The 17,231-nt window shown below is 56.6% G+C and overlaps 4 protein-coding genes across 10 annotated transcripts; 3 read left to right on the top strand and 1 right to left on the bottom strand.

The window, feature by feature from the left end:
* Positions 1-10: 10 nt before the first annotated feature.
* On the top strand, positions 11-1,096 carry NDUFA7 (NADH:ubiquinone oxidoreductase subunit A7). Of its 3 annotated transcripts, none has more exons than XR_005933724.1 (5): positions 11-103; positions 271-320; positions 404-553; positions 628-716; positions 850-989. XR_005933724.1 is itself a non-coding variant. In XM_030032952.2 (5 exons), exons 1-4 carry the CDS (start codon positions 53-55, stop codon positions 647-649), a joined length of 273 nt encoding a protein of 90 aa, XP_029888812.1. In that variant the 5' UTR covers positions 11-52; the 3' UTR covers positions 650-668; positions 850-989. The 3 variants fall into 3 exon arrangements, 2 of the variants coding, with proteins under 2 accessions (XP_029888812.1, XP_029888810.1); XM_030032952.2 differs by having other exon boundaries at positions 628-668; XM_030032950.2 differs by lacking the exon at positions 628-716 and having other exon boundaries at positions 850-1,096.
* A 108-nt stretch (positions 1,097-1,204) lies between these two features.
* CD320 (CD320 molecule) lies at positions 1,205-6,462 on the top strand. 4 transcript variants are annotated; one of them, XM_030032949.2, is made up of 5 exons: positions 1,205-2,045; positions 2,339-2,548; positions 3,548-3,625; positions 3,978-4,126; positions 5,990-6,462. In XM_030032949.2, the coding sequence occupies exons 1-4, from the start codon at positions 1,391-1,393 to the stop codon at positions 4,121-4,123; spliced, it is 1,089 nt and encodes a 362-aa protein (XP_029888809.2). In that variant the 5' UTR covers positions 1,205-1,390; the 3' UTR covers positions 4,124-4,126; positions 5,990-6,462. The 4 variants fall into 4 exon arrangements, with proteins under 4 accessions (XP_029888809.2, XP_029888808.2, XP_040983904.1 ...); XM_030032948.2 differs by having other exon boundaries at positions 4,559-6,462; XM_041127970.1 differs by lacking the exon at positions 5,990-6,462 and having other exon boundaries at positions 3,866-4,079.
* A 2,135-nt stretch (positions 6,463-8,597) lies between these two features.
* Positions 8,598-12,612, top strand: LOC115349215 (potassium voltage-gated channel subfamily V member 2-like). 2 transcript variants are annotated; one of them, XM_030033160.2, is made up of 2 exons: positions 8,598-10,179; positions 11,579-11,854. In XM_030033160.2, the coding sequence occupies exons 1-2, from the start codon at positions 8,924-8,926 to the stop codon at positions 11,730-11,732; spliced, it is 1,410 nt and encodes a 469-aa protein (XP_029889020.1). In that variant the 5' UTR covers positions 8,598-8,923; the 3' UTR covers positions 11,733-11,854. The 2 variants fall into 2 exon arrangements, with proteins under 2 accessions (XP_029889020.1, XP_029889019.1); XM_030033159.2 differs by having other exon boundaries at positions 8,647-10,174; positions 11,579-12,612.
* A 1,215-nt stretch (positions 12,613-13,827) lies between these two features.
* Positions 13,828-16,829, bottom strand: LOC115349216 (bone morphogenetic protein 2-like). The gene is made up of 5 exons (XM_030033161.2): positions 16,514-16,829; positions 16,277-16,413; positions 15,741-15,863; positions 15,077-15,275; positions 13,828-14,681 (listed from the first exon to the last, which is right to left on the bottom strand). The coding sequence occupies exons 1-5, from the start codon at positions 16,827-16,829 to the stop codon at positions 14,275-14,277; spliced, it is 1,182 nt and encodes a 393-aa protein (XP_029889021.1). The 3' UTR covers positions 13,828-14,274.
* Between the last annotated feature and the right edge of the window lie 402 nt (positions 16,830-17,231).

Here is a 17,231-nt window from a genome sequence, read left to right as displayed (position 1 = left end):
CCGCCCCCACCCCACCCCCTCCCGCGCCTCCCTGTCCTTCACAGCGGCCAAGATGGCGACGGCCACTCGCCTCATCCAGCGCCTCCGTAATTTCTTAGCGGGGGTAAGGGCGGTCCCAGCTCCCAGCGCCGCCGGGAGTACCGGGCGCTGAGCACCCCGCGGGCCGCTGCCCTGCGCCGGCGGCTCGGCCGAGCCGCCGGCGCAGGGCAGCGGCCCGCGGGGGTGCGCAGCGCCCGGTTCCGTGTGAGACGCTGTCGCCTCGCCTTGCAGCGGGACCTCCAGGCCAAGCTGTCGCTGCGCTACACGGAGATCTCCAAGAGGTGCCGGCGGGGCTGGGCTGCGGGCTTCGGCTGAGGCTCGCCGGCCGCTCCTGACCTTCGGGAACCGTTCGTTCTCTGTGTAGAAGCCAGCCGCCGCCTCGGCTCCCGGTGGGACCCAGTCACAGGTTCGCCAATAACTATTACTGCAGCCGGGACGGGCGCCGAGAGTCTCTCCCGCCCATCGTGGTCGTGGCAGCGCAGAAAACCCTCGCTGCGGGGGCTCAAGCTGGCAGGTAGGTCTGACCTGGTCAGCGCTGCGGCTGCTGTGGGACCTAAGCGGGTTTAAGCCTTGTTTGATTTACACCAGAAACGCAGAACTCTTCCAGTAAGCGGTGTGAAATTACCCAGGTTGGTAGAAGAATACTGAACTAATTCTTTGTGTCTGTCTTCTCTTGAGTAAGTGAGGTGGCTGGAAGTTGACTCAACAGACCCCTCTAGCGCTAATACAACCTGTACTCCTGATTAAATCTGAGTCTGATTTTCATAGCGTTACTAAAGCCTCTTCTCTCTCTTCCTTCCTCAACCCCAGTTCAGACTCTGCAGTGACAACAGCTGAGAAAAAGCCGGTGACACCAGGACCAGTACTTAAGAAGTGGGAAATTTCAAAAGACCAGCCCTATTTGTGAGAAATAAGTATGACAAGGCTGGATGTGCAGGTCACAGTGCGTTACAAAGCAGCACTCTAGTGCCTGTGGTGGATTTTGCTACAATGATGCTGTGGGGAACTTGTCCTAGTGCTGCTGATGCATGACTAATAAATGTATTTAAAGCTCTGATTATCCCCCCCATCTTGTCTGTTCTATTTGAATTATCCAAATTACTATTGAATATTGTTTTGGGTGTAAGGTTTTCTTGAGGGAATAGCAGCATAGTATGTGCCTTCAAGCTCAGGCTGAGCGGATTTGTAAGCTGCAGCTGAGATACCACCACTTAAGGACACACCCTAGCCAAAAAGGACCCGATGCTCTGACTTTGTGGTGAGAGAGACAAGTTAAGTGGCCTGTGGCACTCTCGCCACAAGCGCCCGATGCCCTGGTCAGGCTGCCCCGCTGCAGCTACGACCTTTCTGGATGCTGAGCGCTGTAGTTCGGTCCCTCCCCAGTGACAGCGGGTCACCTGGGCTCAGGCCGTGCTTGCAGCGAGCTACGCTCCTTATTTCTCAGCAGCTGGCGGGAGGGTACGCCTGTTTCCGGAGGATGCCAGGGCAGTGCCGACAGAGTCGGGCCGAGCCTTTCCGCAGCCGGCGGCCTGCCAGCAGCCGTTCTACCCCGCGTAAAAGTCACGGAGAGAAGCAGGGGCGGTGGGAGGCGCAGCTCGGCTCTGCCGAGGCCGAAGCTTGCTGGCGGGGAACGGGGAAGGCCGGCCCAGCCTCGAGCAGGGCCGCGGCTCCCCCGGGCGAACGCCGGGTCCAGGCCGCGGCCCTGCCCCGCCCCCAGCCGGTGGAGGGTCCCGGGGGAGGGCGGGGCCTCCTCAAGGGCACGCGCCTGCGCCCCGCCCTCCCGGGCACCCCCATTGGTGGCGGGCATGCTCGCGCGCGTGCGCTCTACCAGCGCGCGGCCGGCTTTATAGAAGCGCGGCGGCGGCGGCGCCGGCTCCTACCGGTGGGGGCCCGCGGCATGGCGGTGCTACCGTTACTGCCGGTGTTGCTGGTGCTGCCGGTGCTGCCGCTGCCGGTGCCGCCGCCGCCGCCGCCGCCGGTGCCGCCGCCGCTCCCGTCAGGGAACGGTGAGTGGGGGGCGGGGCCGGGCGCGCGCGCGCCCTCGGCCGCACCGTATCTCGATTGTGCCTATTGGCTCCCCGCGCATGCCCTTCGCTCTCATTGGCTGCTGCGCTCGTACGCCCTGCGCGCGGGCTCACCTCAGCGAGGGGCTTGGGGGGGGGCGGTCCCGGTGGGCAGCGGCCCGGGGCGGCGGCGGGGCCGGGGCTGGGGCTGGGGCCGGGACCGGGACCGGGACCGGGCGCGGGCGGTGATCCCCCGGCTCCCCCGCGGCTCCTCACCCGCTGTCCGCTCCCCGCAGCATCCCTGTCCGGCTGCCCCCCGGGCCTGTTCCAGTGCAAGCCCGGCGACCCCTGCTTCCGCCTGGAGTGGCTCTGCGATGGGCACCCCGACTGCGAGGACGAGAGGGACGAGCAGGACTGCGGGACGGACGCCCCGGCGGAGCCGAGCCCTGACGGCTTTTGGGTGACCCCGCCGCGGAGCTCGGCGGTGCTGCCCACCGGCAGCGCAGGTAGGGGGCCGCGGCCCCTTCGGTCGGCCGGGGGGGGGCGGTGGGCTGAGCCCCGGCTGGCGGCGGCCGTGCTCGGCGGTGATGACCCCGGCTGAAGCCTTTTTTTCACCTCTGTCGTGCCTAGCCTCTCCGAGACAGTTGCGTTCCTCGCAACTTGCTTTGGGCAGAGGAAGTGCTGTAGGGTTAGCCCCACCTTAAGCTTCCTCCTGTGGAGACGGCTTTTAAACACCTCGGGGCTCCCTCGGGAAGTGCCTTTGAAGTACCTTCTTCCAGAACGTGCAATTCTGGCTTCTTCCTTCCAAGAAGCCAGTGACACTGGAGTCCCTGTCCACCCTTCTGAGCTCCTCTGATCTCTGGGGAATGGGCAAGTTGAAGGGAAAAGGATGGAGGAAGCACTTCAGGGCCGTGCGGGCAGGATCGGAGCAGCAGGCACTGGTATCTGTCAAGCTGAAGGGTGCGTCTGCATCCCCGGACTGTTTGTGTCTGCTGCTCTGCTCCGAGATGCTCTGGAGCTTCCTTTGTCACAGACCTGTTGGCTGAGGTGCTTGAAAGTGCTGTTCCACCTTCCCTTACCCCAGGTGTCTCTGTGGTGTCTGGGAGCTGAAGCACTGTGGATGTGGAGGGGACGTAGATTACTGCAGGCGTGAGAGACTGTATTTGGATTTGATGCCTGCACCAACTCAGTTGGCAGGTGGCGAGTTGAGCTGTGTTTTAGTTGTACCTGGGGCTCCCCAGTGCCACGAGGAGAGGTTAGAATGCTGCTGCTACAGCTGGGAGACTTCCTAGCTTTTCCTGTTATGCATTTCCAGTAGGACTTTTTTTCCTCTGATGTGGGCTAATCACAGTAACGGCAGATAAGGTTTTGCTTGAATTGAAAAAGGCCTGTTGGCATGCTTGAGGTGAACTGGGAACCCAGCCAGGTTTGGATCGGAGACTGCTTTGAATGCTGACCATAAGGTGAGTTGGAAGCCTGATGGACTTCCTGCTCTTTCCTCGCAGAGGCTTCAGCTACGCCTGTGCCTGGGGGCTCTGTGCCATCGAGGAGTCAAGGCCGCACGTGGATCTTGATTATTGCAGGTATGTGAGATTCAGAGTGCTGCACATGGTCTTGGTCCTGGCTTGGGCTATAAATTGAGTATCCAGATGGAGTTAATTACAGACCTGTATCAGCAACTGCTTTCATTGGGCTGGGAGGGCTAGGGGAGGCCTTACATGACAGCTTAATCATTCCTCTGACTTGGGCACACTATGTCCTTGGAAAGGCCATTCCATGCAATCTGGCATTAACTCACTTCCTCTCTGTCCCTTATCCTTGAGGGAAGCTGCTGGTCTCTAGCTGTTGGCTAATGGTGTTGAGCAGCACAGTCCAGTACTGATGTCCAGACCAGGTGCTGTGAGTGGTCCTCTGCTTGTGCACTCTCCTCTCTAGTGCTCCTGAGCATCTTGGTAGCTGTGGGTTCTATTCCTGTGTGGAGCCTGTCCAAAGCAAAAAGCAGATCTGACATCTTCAGTCTTGAAAAAGCATCCAGGGAACAGCTGATGCCTGACAAGAGCCAGACAGGCTCATTTCCCTGAATGGTAAGTTTCTTGCACCCCGTGCAGCCTGTATGCATGAGGGAGAAATGCCTTCTTGCCCGGTGTTTCTAGCCTCTAGAGCTTTCCCCTCTGGGAGCAGCTTTTCCCAGCTGTTCCTGCTGCTGGTCAGCCACATGCTTGGGGTTTCAGTCTGCTCTGGAACTCTCCCCTTACCTTCCTTCCTTGCAATCAGGCATGAAGGCTCTTACTTGACTGCAGGGACAGCTGCACAGCCTAATCTGAGAAGATGCTGGCTTCTTTTGATAGTGATGTGCTGGCCACTGTCCTTCCTGTGCTGCCAAGGACACTGAGCACTCATGCTAAGATACTAATCTGGTGTGGGTTGTTTTCCTCCACTTTGCACAAACTGAAGTCAGACCAGGTTTTTGCTCAAAGGACTGTCAATAACCAGGTGTTTTTCTGTTCTTGTAACAGAGGTCTTTACCATGAGGTGAGAAGATGGGACTAGCCTGGTCTCCCTACTGCTCACCACAGAGGCTGACTGAATTGGACATAAGCTCTCGAATCTGGGTTATTACACTGGAATAACAAGAGGATGCTCCCCTTGGAACTGGGTCTTAGATTGTGGGACTACTTTGGCTCTGGAAATAGCACAGGACCTACCCTGGTGCTGTGAAATCACCCGTCACAAAGGTGGTAGAAATTTCTTCATTGTTCTTGCCTCCAGGTATCGTTAATGCTAATTCTCACCAGTGTGGCCTTGGGCCCAAAGATTTTATTCTCCATGAAATGACAGATGCTAGGTGCTATTCAACTGTTTCCTTCCACTTCCAGCCAAGAGACTTTTTTCACTTGCCCCATTCTTCCCCCTGGATTTTGTCAGGGAATAGGGGCTTTCTCATCTGTTTCAGTAGGAGCTCACTGACTCCGCACAGATCAGATGTATACTCCATGTTTGCGCTAGTGTTTTGATGCTGCTCAGCCTGAGGTACAGGAAGCTTTTACTGACAGGTCAACCACAGGGGTGAAAGTTAAAAAGCTTCCTGTCTGCTCTGGCTTTGCTGCACTGCTGCCTGGAGTCAGCATGGGGCAAGCAGCTTCTCAGCACACTCCCTTCCAGCAAGGATCTCCGCCCTTTGCAGAACTGCACTTTCCACCCCAGTGCTGAACCCCGGATGTTGCTTCTCTTAAAACTGTTAATGGTGTCTTCCTTAAAACTGTTTTGACATGAGTGGTGTCCCTCAAGGGTCTGTACTGGGACCAGTGCTATTTAATATCTTCATCAGTGGCATGTATAGTGGGATTGAGTGGACCCTCAGCAAGTCTGCAGGTGAGACCAACCTGAGTGGTGCAGTTGATTCATTTGGGGGAGGGGATGCCATCCAGAGGGACCTTCAGGCTGGAGGAGTGGGCCCGTGTGAACCCCATGAAGTTCAACAAGGCCAAGTGCAAGGTCCTGCACCTGGGTCAGGGCAATCCCTGGAGAAGAGAAGGCTCCAGTGAGACCTTATTGTGTCTTTTCAATATACAAAGGAAGCTTGTAGGAAAGATGGAGAGAGGCTTTCTACCAAGGCCTGTAGTGACAGGACAAGGGGCGACAGTTATAAACTGAAAGAGGGTAGATTTAGATTGGACATAGGGAAGAAATGTTTTCCAATGAGGGTGGTGAAACACTGGAACAGGTTGCCCAGAGAAGTTTTGGGTGCTCCATCATTGGAAGTGTTCAAGGTCAGGTTGGACGGGGCTGTGAGCAACCTGATCTAGCAAAAGATGTCTCTGCCCATGGCAAGGGGGTTGGAAATAGATGATCTTTAAAGGTCCCTTCCAACCCAAACAATTCTGTGGTTCTACTGAGGTTTTGAGTGTTTGGCTTTTTTTTTTCTTTTTTTTTTTTTTTTCTCCCAGCTTGAAATAACTCATGTCTTGGAACAAACACTGTCTGTGCATTGTGACGTGTGTAGCTTTTTCCGAATGGCTGAGTGCTGTACGCTTTTCAGAAGAACTGGCAGCCCAGGGAGGAAATCACTGACCAGTGCCTCTAGTTAGTGTTGACCACATACTCCTTGCACAAGTGTTCACTAAGTGCAAAGAAGATAGTAAGCTGCTGCCTAGGCTGCTGATCTCTGTGCCTTAAAGGTGAGAACTTGGCTTGCCAAGCAGACACCGGTCATCAGCCTTAGAGCAGGAGTCTTCCACTCCTGGACAGTGTGTGTGTGCCGCTATACCCCACAGGAGAAACTTCTATATGTGCTATGGAGTACTGAGTTATTCCAAGAAGTTATTTGCAAGGGTGCACACAACGTTGCTTCTGTTTCCACAGGGACAAGTGGAAACAGTTGTTGGTGAATGACACAGGGGAATAAAGAACTTGAAACTAATGAGTTCTGGATTTTTTATTTTTCTTGGATTTGTGCATTTGCTTGAATGCTGTAGTCAGGAGGCCAGGAGCTGCATCGCCTTTGGATTGTCACATCTTGGGAAAGAGGACTTGTGGTGGGTGGGCTGGCACGGGCAGATAGGGAAAGCAAGTGCTGCTGTGCCTGCCCAGGACTGAAATGACTCTAGCACACATCAGCTGTAATAGAAAAAATGAAATACGGGGAGCAGAGTGTGTGGAGACAAGAGAAACAGCTGGCATTGGCACCAGAGGTGCTACTGCAGAATAGATGACAAGTGGAAAGCTTAGCCAAGAGCAAGGTGAAAAACTTAAGACTTCCTGAACTTGTTCCTTCTTCATTAGGGCAAGTGAAAGGAGTGGGGTGCCCAGCAGAGTGGGACGGTGCTTCAGAAATCCCAGCAGGACAGGGCTGAGCTAGAGCTGATAGAAGTGCTTGTGCTGTCAGGGCCATGTGGCAGAGGTCAGCTGTCACCAGCCTGTCCCAGATCATCCTCTTAGCTCGAGCTGCTGAGCTGAGACATGCTGTTCCTGTCACATGGGGCCAAGTCCCTTGCTCTGTGTGATGGGGAGCAAGGCCAGTGGGTAAACTCAGCAGCTGCAGCCTCTTTCCCCCTGCAAGATCATGCAGGTTTTGCTTACTGATCCCTGGGCTGACTGTTTCAGGGGTGAAAGAAACACATTTTTCTGGGTCTTGTGCCAAAACTTGGGGCCATGTTTGTGACAGCAATTTCCCTTCCTCTGTCTGGTGCCAGAAGCATTTTTGTTGTCCTAATCCCAGGCTCAGAGACTTCAATTGTAGTGAAGCTTGAGCTGCTTTTCAGCCTAGGAGCAGCTTTGTGTTCCAGGTCTCTATATTTAATTAGATCAGTTCATGGAAATCAATGTGATATTTTACATGGTGAGGTAGGGTTGTGTTCCAGCGTAAGACATCAAAGGTCGGCCCGTTTAATTTTGGTTCCCCTTTTACTTGCCAATCCAAAGGATTATTTCCTCCTCTTCAGCTCCTATAGTTCAGGGGAACTTTTACTGCATACTTGCATTTCCAGTGTCCCGTTCCATGTTCCTGCCCCTGCGTGTGGGAGTAATGGGGCTGAAGGCCGGTGTGATGAGCAGGTGGCACAGTGCAGCAGTAATCTGTCATGTTGGGGATCCACTTGGGCACTGCATGGAGGGTCAGATGGTTCCTTCACCTATTCCCCTGTGTCGTGGTTTAACCCCAGCCAGCAGCTAAGCACCACGCAGCCGCTCACTCACTCCCCCCCACCCAGTGGGATGGGGGAGAAAATCGGGAAAAAGAAGCAAAACCCACGGGTTGAGATAAGAACAGTTTAATAGAACAGAAAAGAAGAAACGAATAATGATAATGATGACACTAATAAAATGACAACAACAATAATGAAAGGATTGGAATGTACAAATGATGCGCAGTGCAATTGCTCACCACCCGCCGACCGGCACCCAGCTAATCCCCGAGTGGCGATTCCCCGCCCCCACTTCCCAGTTCCTATACTGGATGGGACGTCACATGGTATGGAATACCCTGTTGGCCAGTTTGGGTCAGGTGCCCTGGCTGTGTCCTGTGCCAACTTCTTGTGCCCCTCCAGCTTTCTCGCTGGCTGGGCATGAGAAGCTGAAAAATCCTTGACATTAGTCTAAACACTACTAGCAGCAACTGAAAACATCGGTGTTATCAACATTCTTCTCATACTGAACTCAAAACATAGCACCGTACCAGCTACTAGGAAGACAGTTAACTCTATTCCAGCTGAAACTAGGACACCCTGTAAATCTGTGCTGTGGGGTTTTGAGGCATGAGCTGGGAGGTAACAACCGTTTCCCTTCTTTGGGCTATGAGAGCTGATGGAGCAGGGGCAGCTGCATTAGCACTCGTGTGCTTAATGAACGACTGGTGCCGAGAGCAGCATCTGTTGTGGGGGTACAAAGCTGATACAAATCCTGTATATCTGCACTGTTCTGTGCCTGGCAAGGGAGGTCTTTCAGGGTTAAATCAAGGCAAGTTCATGCTCTCTTTTCAACTTGCTATCGTGGGTGCCCTCCTTGGAAACAGGGTAGCGTGTAACAAATGCAAACAGCTAATAAGAACGGAGTAAGGAAAAAGAGGAGTGCAGAGCTGGAAATAGTTCCTTACATAAAGGGCTAGCGCTTCAATCTCATTATTGTCTTAAGGAGCGGACACTTAGCTGCCTCCGACTCCTTCGATGCAAACTGCAATCTGATAAGCAATCAGCTTTGGGAACCTGGCAGGTGCCACATGGCACCATGACATGGCCAGTGCCCCTCAGGCAGCAGCTCACCACTGCTCCTCTGAGCTCAGAGCACTTGTCCCAGTCAGCATATGCCTGGTGGGAGCGCTCCCATGAAGGCAGAGCTGCTGTCCCACAGCCCATAACGGGAATCACTGCTTTGGAGGGTCAGGCACGATGAGGCAGCTGGAGATGAGACGTGCGAGTCTCTCTGCCAGCCTGAAGATAGGGGATCGCCGGGGCTGCTGCCGGACACCGGAGGAAGAGGAAGTCCATATCCCGTTTGCGCAGGACAGCCTGGTAAAGCAATGGAGCTCCATGCAGAATGTGACGGACAGAAATCAGGAGAAAAGCAAGACTCCCATCCAAAGGAACAAGTACTTGCTCAACATTAACGTGGGTGGCAAATTGTTCCAGATATCTTACAAGGTAGCAGCCCGGTATCCCGTCACCAGGCTTGGGAAGCTGGCCATTTATACAGACCCTATGAAGAAGCTGCAGCTCTGCGATGACTACTCGGTGCAGAAGAATGAGTACTTCTTTGACAGAGATCCTTCAATTTTCCACTACATCTTCCACTTCTATTGCAGCGGGGTCCTGTGGGTAATGGATGAGATGTGCCCCAGTAACTTTGTGGAGGAAATTGAGTACTGGGGAATCCATCTGAAATACTCCCAACGCTGCTGCCGGATCCTGCTGGAGGAAAAGCAAGATGAACTCAGTGAGTACCTGAAAATACAGAAGGAGCTGGAAGCAGAACTGGAGCCCCTGGACTCAGCAGAGCAGTTTGAGGGCAAATTTCTGGGACGGTTTCGGAAGATGATCTGGAACCTTATTGAGAACCCATACTCTTCTGTCACAGCCAAGATCATTGCTGTCTTGTCGAGCTTCTTTGTGCTTATCTCCATCGTGGGCATGACACTGAGCACAGTGGAAGAGATGAAACACAAGACAGGGAAGATATGGATGGAGCAGCTGGAGATGATCTGTGCCATCTTCTTCACCTCTGAATACCTCATGCGGCTCATATCCTCCTCCAGCTTCAAGAACTTCTTGCGGGCAGCGTTTAATGCTGTAGACCTGGTGGCCATCCTGCCCTTCTACATCCAGATCCTATTTGAAAATCTGGACGAAGGAGACACACTTTACCATGAGGAACTGCACAAGGTGGAGAATGTGAGCAAGCTGGGCAAAGTCCTCAAACTCATCAAGCTCATGAGGATCTTCCGTATCCTCAAGCTGGCACGCCACTCCACTGGCCTCCGGGCCTTCGGCTTCACCATGCGCCAGTGCTACCAGCAGGTTTGCTGCCTCTTCCTCTTCATTGCCATGGGGGTCTTCACCTTCTCCGCTCTCATGCACTCAGTGGAACATGATGTCCCAGGCACCAACTTCACCAGTATCCCCAACGCATGGTGGTGGGCAGCGGTAAGGTGTGAGCACCTTCTTCCAGAGAGGGCTGCGGTGGGGCTCTGTGGGTAGGGGCTGCCATGGTGCTCAAGGGATTCACCACTGCTGCTGGCCAGGAGGCAGAAAAGGGCCCAGTCTTCCCAGCAGCTCAGAGAAAAGAAATCAGGGATTTGGGCTAAGCTCAGAGGCTCAAAAGCTGGTGCTAGGGTGGGATGGTGGGGACAGAGGTGGTGGCCTGGGAACCTCCAGCCCTGGGTTAGTGACAAGGGGGATGTAACTCAGCCCGGACTTTATCTGTCATGGGACCCAAGTGTTGGGTGGATGTGATTCAGACCCTGTGGGCATGGGGACCGCCACCTGGGACAGTCTGAGGCTTGTGCAGCATTGCAGCCTGGCTGGGCTCGGGAGATGTGAGGGGGTCAGAGTTTGTGGGGCTGAGCTGGGGGACCCAGGGCTCCACACAGGAGCCAAGGAATTGTGGTCACACCATGTCTCAGCCCGTGTCCTGAGAGAGGACACAGACTGGGGTGTGCTGCACCCAGGGACAGAAGCCCTTGTTTGCTGCCCTGCTTATGCCAGGAGCCGGCAGCTCTGCTGAGCCGAGCACTATAATAAACCTGGGATTACCTCTGAGGAGCAACTAAAGCCCTTGAGAGCCAGGGGTTATGAGGGCATTTTGATTTACGGATTAAATGATCCCACAGGTCACTTCTGCTCTTATAATCCCCCTTGGCCACCACAGGCTGCCTGGTTCAAATTCATCCCGCCCTGAGGAAGTGCAAAATCACTCAGCAAAATCACCAGATTTTAGTTAAACACCACAGGCTGATCCTATCCCTTGTCAGCATGACTCCATGCAAAGCCCAAATCTCTGCCTCAGCTCTAACCCTGTCCCCACAGTCCTGCTCCCTTGTTATCCAAGCTCGGTTCCTCCTGGTGCACTCCTGGGCAGTATCTCTGTTTCCCGTTGAGGGAGGGTCCGGGAAGCTTCGTTCCCATGGGACCAGGCAGCTTACAGCCAGGAAGCCCTGGAGCCACCACTCTGTGGGGGCAGGAAGCTCCAGCAGACAGTCTGGCTGCTGGGGAACGTTCAGCTCCGTGATGTCCAGCTGCTTTTGAAGAAACGCACGCAAGGGGGAGGAGGGGGCAGGGAGGCCTGCCTCTGGTCTCTGCTGTTGGGGCCTCATCCAGCCCTTTCCTTGGGCTCTCCAAGCCTGCCGGGTACAGCCCAGGGAGCTGAGCCCTGGCCGTGCAGGCTGCTGGAGCAGGGACAGCTGAGCTGGCTGCAGCCACCGTGCAGTGTCATTTGCAGCTGATATGCAGCTCTCACCCAGGGGCAGAGGGAGGTGGGTCCCAGCACTGGCAGGCAGGATCTGCTGGGCTTGTTCACGTAGGATTTTATCCTTTCCCTTCCTCGCCCAGGTCAGTCTCTCCACTGTGGGCTACGGAGACACTGTACCCGACACAGTGCTCGGCAGGATGGTGGCGTTTGCCTGCATCTCTTTTGGCATCATCCTCAACGGCATGCCCATCTCCATCCTCTACAACAAGTTTTCTGACTACTATGGCAAGCTGAAGGCCCATGAGAACGAGACCAGCCACTCGCTCAAGCTCTCCAGGAGGTTCCGCCTGAAGGAGCGAGTCCTGCAGAAGCTGTCGGAGTGCTGCAGAGCTGACCCCCGCTATCACCACTGACCACCAGCCCTTCACCCTCCGGACAACCTCTCCACCGTGATGCATCCTGCCCTCCAGCCTGGCTGTCCCTCCAGCAGGTCCTGTCCCCTAGGGAGGCTCCACAACTCTGGCAGCGAGCAGCAAGTCACAGCAGCATCTGGGGGGATCTGCTGTTGTACAGGTGCCGCTGCCAGCTCAGGCTGTTCGGAGGGATGAAATGTGCCCGTGACTGTGTTGTGACCTTCCTCAATATTGCATGCTGGACGCTGCTGTCTAGCAGAGCAGTCAGTAAAGGACCAGCTAAAGACCGTGCTATACGGCCAAGGCGGGATGTCTGTCTGTCATGGTCTGGGGCATGAGGCACCCTGAGGACACAGGGAGCGAGCGGTGGGATGCATGGGGCTGAGCTCTGTCACCTTCCTGAGGATGGGCACCCATGATGAAGTGAAGCCCAGTGTGACACCTGTGGAGGCACCTGCTCTGGGTTGAGTGGGGGACACACAGAGGCTCCCCCCACCAGGCAGTGGCCCGGGACTCCATGACTCCTTCCCAGCCGAGCAGACGTTCAGCCCAGGCTGAGTCCAGCATGGGGATTTGCGTGAAGGTCCACAGAAAAAACTGCAGCCATGCATCCCGCCAACCCACTTTCCTTCCCACTGCCCTGGGGGCAGAGTCCTGGCTCGGGATGCCGCTGCAGTGGGAACCACAGGCAGCCTGGGGGTGCAGAGCTGGCAGCTAGAGCATCCCCAGGAACAGGCATTTAATAAACCAGGCCAAAACCATTCATTGTCTTGGATTATTGGCCAGCCACTTTGTGTAATTAATTCAGTAAACTGCTTGTAATTTGGGCCTGAGGAGGGAATGTCTCCCCAGGGCTCACAACCATCTCTCCTGCCCATCAGTGGGAGGTCAGGGCTCTCGTGGGATGCAGGTGAGCCTATCGGCATGTCAGTTTTGGGACGAGGTGCCTGGCCCTGGGTGCATTGGAAGAGGAGCTGGGACATCTGCATGTGCTTAGGATGCACCGTTTGGCTCTGCCCTGTGTTCACATCCCCGGGGCAGTGGGGGACACGCTTGTGGGGCACAGGGGAAGGATTTGCCCTTTGACGTGAGACCGTATCTAGTCAATGGGCTCCTGGGGAGGCGGGGGCTCACCCTACACCTGGTTGGGATGGGGAGAGGGACCCCAGGCTGCAGGGCAGGCAGTGGTGGGGAAGGGCCAACAGCTGCTGGTGCTGCTTTCTGGTGAGTGGTGGGAGGAAACTGGTGCCTGTTGGCCCAGGGTGGGATTTGGTCACTTGCAAGCTGGGCTTGGAGATGAAGAGCTGCTGGAGGGGTCCTGGTGTCAGCCTGGGACCACAGTTAAGCTGCTGCTATTGGAAACTGTTGGAAAGAGGCTTAGAGGCACTGAGCCCTCTGGCAGGGACAGCCACACTCCCACTGAGTCCTGGATCGCAGGGGACAAAGGGGCTGTGCCAGCACGTGCGAGATAGGGACCCCTGCCCTGATCCTCAGCACCTGCACCCAGTCCCCGGTACCCACATTGACACCCACCCTCTGTACACCTCCCCAGCACCAACCCAACGCCACGGTGCCGGTCAGCTCTGTTTTCCACCCCATTTCTCTTCCACAAGGAACCTTCTCTCTGGGCACGGTGCAGCCTCCTCCGGCCATCTTCACCCAGAGCCGTTCTTCCCCACCACCCACCTGCCCTGGCAGCATTACCTCTGGGCACCGCTACATCTCCCCTCAACCCCAGAACCCGTCACTGCATCCCCCCTCCACATGCCCGCCCCCGTCGCAGGCTGGCTGATGGATCCTGAGATCATTCAGATTCCAAGGAACGGTGCTCACCAACCAAACCTCCCCCCGACCCTGGAGACTGCACTGCAGCTGAATCTTCATCTCTCTGCTTGCACCACCCCTCCCTATGCCTGCAGGGTGCTTGCTCGCCCTTGGCCAGCTCTGTCCCAGGCAGCGGTCCCACAAGCAGCCCCTTGGAAAACGGCACTTTTAATAGTTCCTCTGAATTCATTTTACAAGTCACAATGCAGAAATGTACAGACATTTACAGGACATTGTACAGGCAGTTTGTCATATATTAGTGCTCTTGCTATATACATATAGTACAGCCTGCGGGAAGCCTCTGCACGGGCAAGGAAACCTGCACCCCCACACAGGGCACCCCAAAATGGAGCTGTTGCCCCGGGGCTGCCGAGTTACATGGGCTCATTCAGGTCGCTCTAATCAGAGCTCAGCCCTGAGCCTTCCCGGGCACTACCAGGGGTGACACCACCTGGGTCAGAGCTGGGCACCCCGTTGCTTTGCTCACCCTGGTCTCTTTTAGAGGGCTTTGTGGGACAGAGACCCCCCCAGAGGTGCTCTGGAGGCAGTAGGAGCAGCCTACGCTGTGGCAGCATTTCCACCTTCCTTCTCCTCCTGCCTCAGTGGCAGCCGCAGCTCCCAGCCACCATGTCGTCGTACTGCTTGAGGACCACGTTCTCATCATCGTCGAAGTAGAGGAGGTTGATGGAGTAGAGCTTGTCGGGCACGCAGCAGGGGCTGCTGACGCCCTCGCTCAGCTTGAGGGCGTTGATGATGGACTGCACGGTGGCGTGGTTCGTCGGCCGCATGTTCTCGCCCAGCGGGAAGGGGCAGGAGCCCTTGCAGTGGTAGGCGTTGTACCCCCGCGGCGAGATGATCCAGCCGGACCAGCCAATCTCCTCAAAGTCCACGGACAAGGGATGCTTCTGGCAGGGCTGGAGCCGGTCCAGTGAGCGTGTGCTGCGAGGCCCGGTCAGCCTGGGCACCGACATCTTGGCAGGGACAATGGGAGCCTGAGGCTGTATATCTGCCAGAAAGAAGCACCTGATGCCATTAGCCATCGCACAAGCCTGGGAAGAGGGAGAACATGCTGCAGCCCCCCTCCCAGCCACCCATCCCCACAGGTTTTTTCTGCAGCTGCCTGGTACAGCGAGCCCTTCGGTCACAGCCTGTCACCAGCCCAGGCAGAGCCACCAGGAGGTGACAACTCACAGCCCCATGGCCGCACTCATCAGGGCAAGCAAAATCCGCATTTACATCTGCAAGCCTGCACAGACTAAACCAGAAAGGAGACGGCCTCTCCCTCTGGCCAGAGAAGGAGCTTTGGATTTGCAGGAGCCCACGTGCAGGGAGCACCCCAGTGCCCCGTGGGCGAGGGGACGGCGGCACCAAGGGAGCCGTGCCAGGGTGTGTGGGACCCACCTGGGAAGCCGGCCATGGGCAGGGAAGCTCCCCGGCGCCCGTCGTCCGTGAACAGGACCAGCATGGGCTTCTTGCTCTCGTGGTGGTCCCTGCTGGATGCGAACTGCAGCGGTGGGGGGTCGTGCGGGCTCCCGCCCAGGCCCTGGACCGTCACCAGCAAACCCTGATTGCTGCTTTCGTCTTCCATCCAGTCACGAACCTGGGGAACCAAACCGGTGTCACCACGGCACCACGGGCCAGGACAAGCACCTATGCTGGTGTCCCTATGGCAGGTGCCAGGCCAGCAGACCCAGCGCTCTGTCAGCAGCGGGGTGGTGTGAACCCGGACCCCCCCGTGGCCACACTCCATCTCCCAGCCATGGGAAGGGGCTGTGCTGCTCCAGGGCTACAGCACAGGGGACGTCAAGGCAGGAGCCAGCACCAGCCTTACCTGCAGAGCAGTGGGACCAGTCTGGGGCAGGATGGAGCAGCCCCCTGGGGCTCTTGGCAGGGCTCTCACCCCCCCTCCCAGAGGCTCTATCCCCCCCACATTGCAAAGACTACAGATAGGAAATTGCATTGGAGCCCGAGAGGCTGCTGGGGGTGAAATGGGTTAAAAAACCTCCCGCATGCAAACCCCCAGGGTTCCCTCTGTGCCACCCGAACCAAGGGAAAAGCAACTCACAGCCTGCGTGATGGCAAAAACCTCCCAGCCCGAGCCCTGGAGTGAGACGAGCCTGGCTGCCAGCAGCTTCTTCCCTCCGGGGGCATCCAGCTCGTTCTTTGCCAGCACTTGGTAGACGCTGACCTGGGAAAGGCAGCAAAGGGCAGTTACCACCAGCATGTCCCCTCTTCCTGAGGGGAAAGACCCCAGACATAGGTATTGGGGGAAAAAAAAGGTGGGAGATGGGGGAGTTGTCAGCTTGGATTTGTCACAACCTGCAGGTGCCTTGGCTGATGCGTGCACAAACCAGAATGATATTTAAGAATCCCCCATGGTTAAATCATCGTGATTCTCTGTGCAACGCAGCAACATTCAGTCGTACGAATTTCACAGACCCAGGCCGTGCTCCTGCTGCAGGCGAGTGACCGCAGTGTGCCAGTGGCATCCCCGGGCACTGGTTGGGGCACATCCCCATTCCTATACCCGTCCCCACCCCCATGCCCATCCTGTCCCCATCCCCGTCCCCATCCTCACTCCGTCCCCATCTCCCTCCTCACCTGGCAGAAGTGGTGCTTTTTGGGCCCCTCGGTGGCCCTTGGCCAGAGGCGGAAGAGATGCAGCTCTGCCATCAGGATCTTCTCGTACTTGGCCACGCTGGAGAGGACGAAGAGGAACCGCATCTTCTCACTGTGAGCTGGAGGGAAGGACAGGTTGAGAAGCGGAGCCAAACCAGGGGCAGCACCTCTGCCAGCTGCGCTCAACCCCTTCCCACCGCCCTGTCCCCCCGCCCTTACTTTTTTCCAAGAAGCTGCGGACCGTGTTGCCCTCCAGGATGTCGGGGTTCTTGGTGACACCGTCCGCATTGGCGACGGTGTTGAATAGATCCACCATGTACTGGGGCGGCTGCTTGAAGTGGGCCGGGGGGGGCGGAGGGTCTTCCATGCCAAAGACTTCCAGGAGCCTCTTCAGCGCCTCAGCCCGCCGGCTTGCTGCACCGGCCGGACTCTGGCACGCCGGCTTGGCCAGAGCCAGCAGCAGCAGGATGGTCCCCAGCATGGCTCTGCTATCCCAGCCCCAGCCAGACTCCCCCCTGCCTCCCCAGCGCTGCATTTATAACTCGCTGGAAAGATGGAGTGGAGTCAAGTATGCACAAGAGCAATCAGGAGGGTAAAGAGAGCTAATTGCCATGCTAACAAGGTGTGAAGCTGGGCTCCTGGGTGCCCCGCACCAATTAGCCCCAGTACACAAGCGGGGAGGGGGGAGGACGGCTCACCCCAGCGCTCCCCGGGGCTGGCAGGGGACACGGGGGTCTGGGGCTGCGCAGCCCCTCCGCAAGGCCCTGCCTGGGCTGCATTTGCTCTCTGTAGGAGACTAACTGGTTTTTAATGATGGCACTAATGGGACAAACAGGAGAACCTCTGTGTGGAAGAATGCGGCCCCCCCCAACAGCCAAACGGGCTGGAGGAGCAGCCCCTTCCCATCCCTGTCCTGCTGCAGCAGCTCCTGCTGCCC

The sequence above is a fragment of the Aquila chrysaetos genome, chromosome 12 (genome assembly GCF_900496995.4).
Source record: "Aquila chrysaetos chrysaetos chromosome 12, bAquChr1.4, whole genome shotgun sequence".
Taxonomy (NCBI): domain Eukaryota; kingdom Metazoa; phylum Chordata; class Aves; order Accipitriformes; family Accipitridae; genus Aquila; species Aquila chrysaetos.
This window is presented reverse-complemented; position numbering and strand designations above follow the sequence as displayed.

Bases quoted from the DNA above. Each gene is read 5' to 3' on its own strand.
- NDUFA7 (XM_030032950.2), top strand. From the start codon at position 53: ATGGCGACGGCCACTCGCCTCATCCAGCGCCTCCGTAATTTCTTAGCG. The intron at 104-270 runs GTAAGGGCGGTC...CTCGCCTTGCAG, and splicing joins TCCGTAATTTCTTAGCGGGG to CGGGACCTCCAGGCCAAGCT. The intron at 554-849 runs GTAGGTCTGACC...CCTCAACCCCAG, and splicing joins GCGGGGGCTCAAGCTGGCAG to TTCAGACTCTGCAGTGACAA.
- LOC115349215 (XM_030033159.2), top strand. From the start codon at position 8,924: ATGAGGCAGCTGGAGATGAGACGTGCGAGTCTCTCTGCCAGCCTGAAG. The intron at 10,175-11,578 runs GTAAGGTGTGAG...TTCCTCGCCCAG, and splicing joins ACGCATGGTGGTGGGCAGCG to GTCAGTCTCTCCACTGTGGG.
- CD320 (XM_030032949.2), top strand. From the start codon at position 1,391: ATGCTGAGCGCTGTAGTTCGGTCCCTCCCCAGTGACAGCGGGTCACCT. The intron at 2,549-3,547 runs GTAGGGGGCCGC...CTTTCCTCGCAG, and splicing joins GCTGCCCACCGGCAGCGCAG to AGGCTTCAGCTACGCCTGTG. The intron at 3,626-3,977 runs GTATGTGAGATT...TCTCCTCTCTAG, and splicing joins GTGGATCTTGATTATTGCAG to TGCTCCTGAGCATCTTGGTA.
- LOC115349216 (XM_030033161.2), bottom strand. From the start codon at position 16,829: ATGCAGCGCTGGGGAGGCAGGGGGGAGTCTGGCTGGGGCTGGGATAGC. The intron at 16,414-16,513 runs GTAAGGGCGGGG...CCTTCCCTCCAG, and splicing joins CCGCAGCTTCTTGGAAAAAA to CTCACAGTGAGAAGATGCGG. The intron at 14,682-15,076 runs GTGGGTCCCACA...TCTTTCTGGCAG, and splicing joins GCCCATGGCCGGCTTCCCAG to ATATACAGCCTCAGGCTCCC.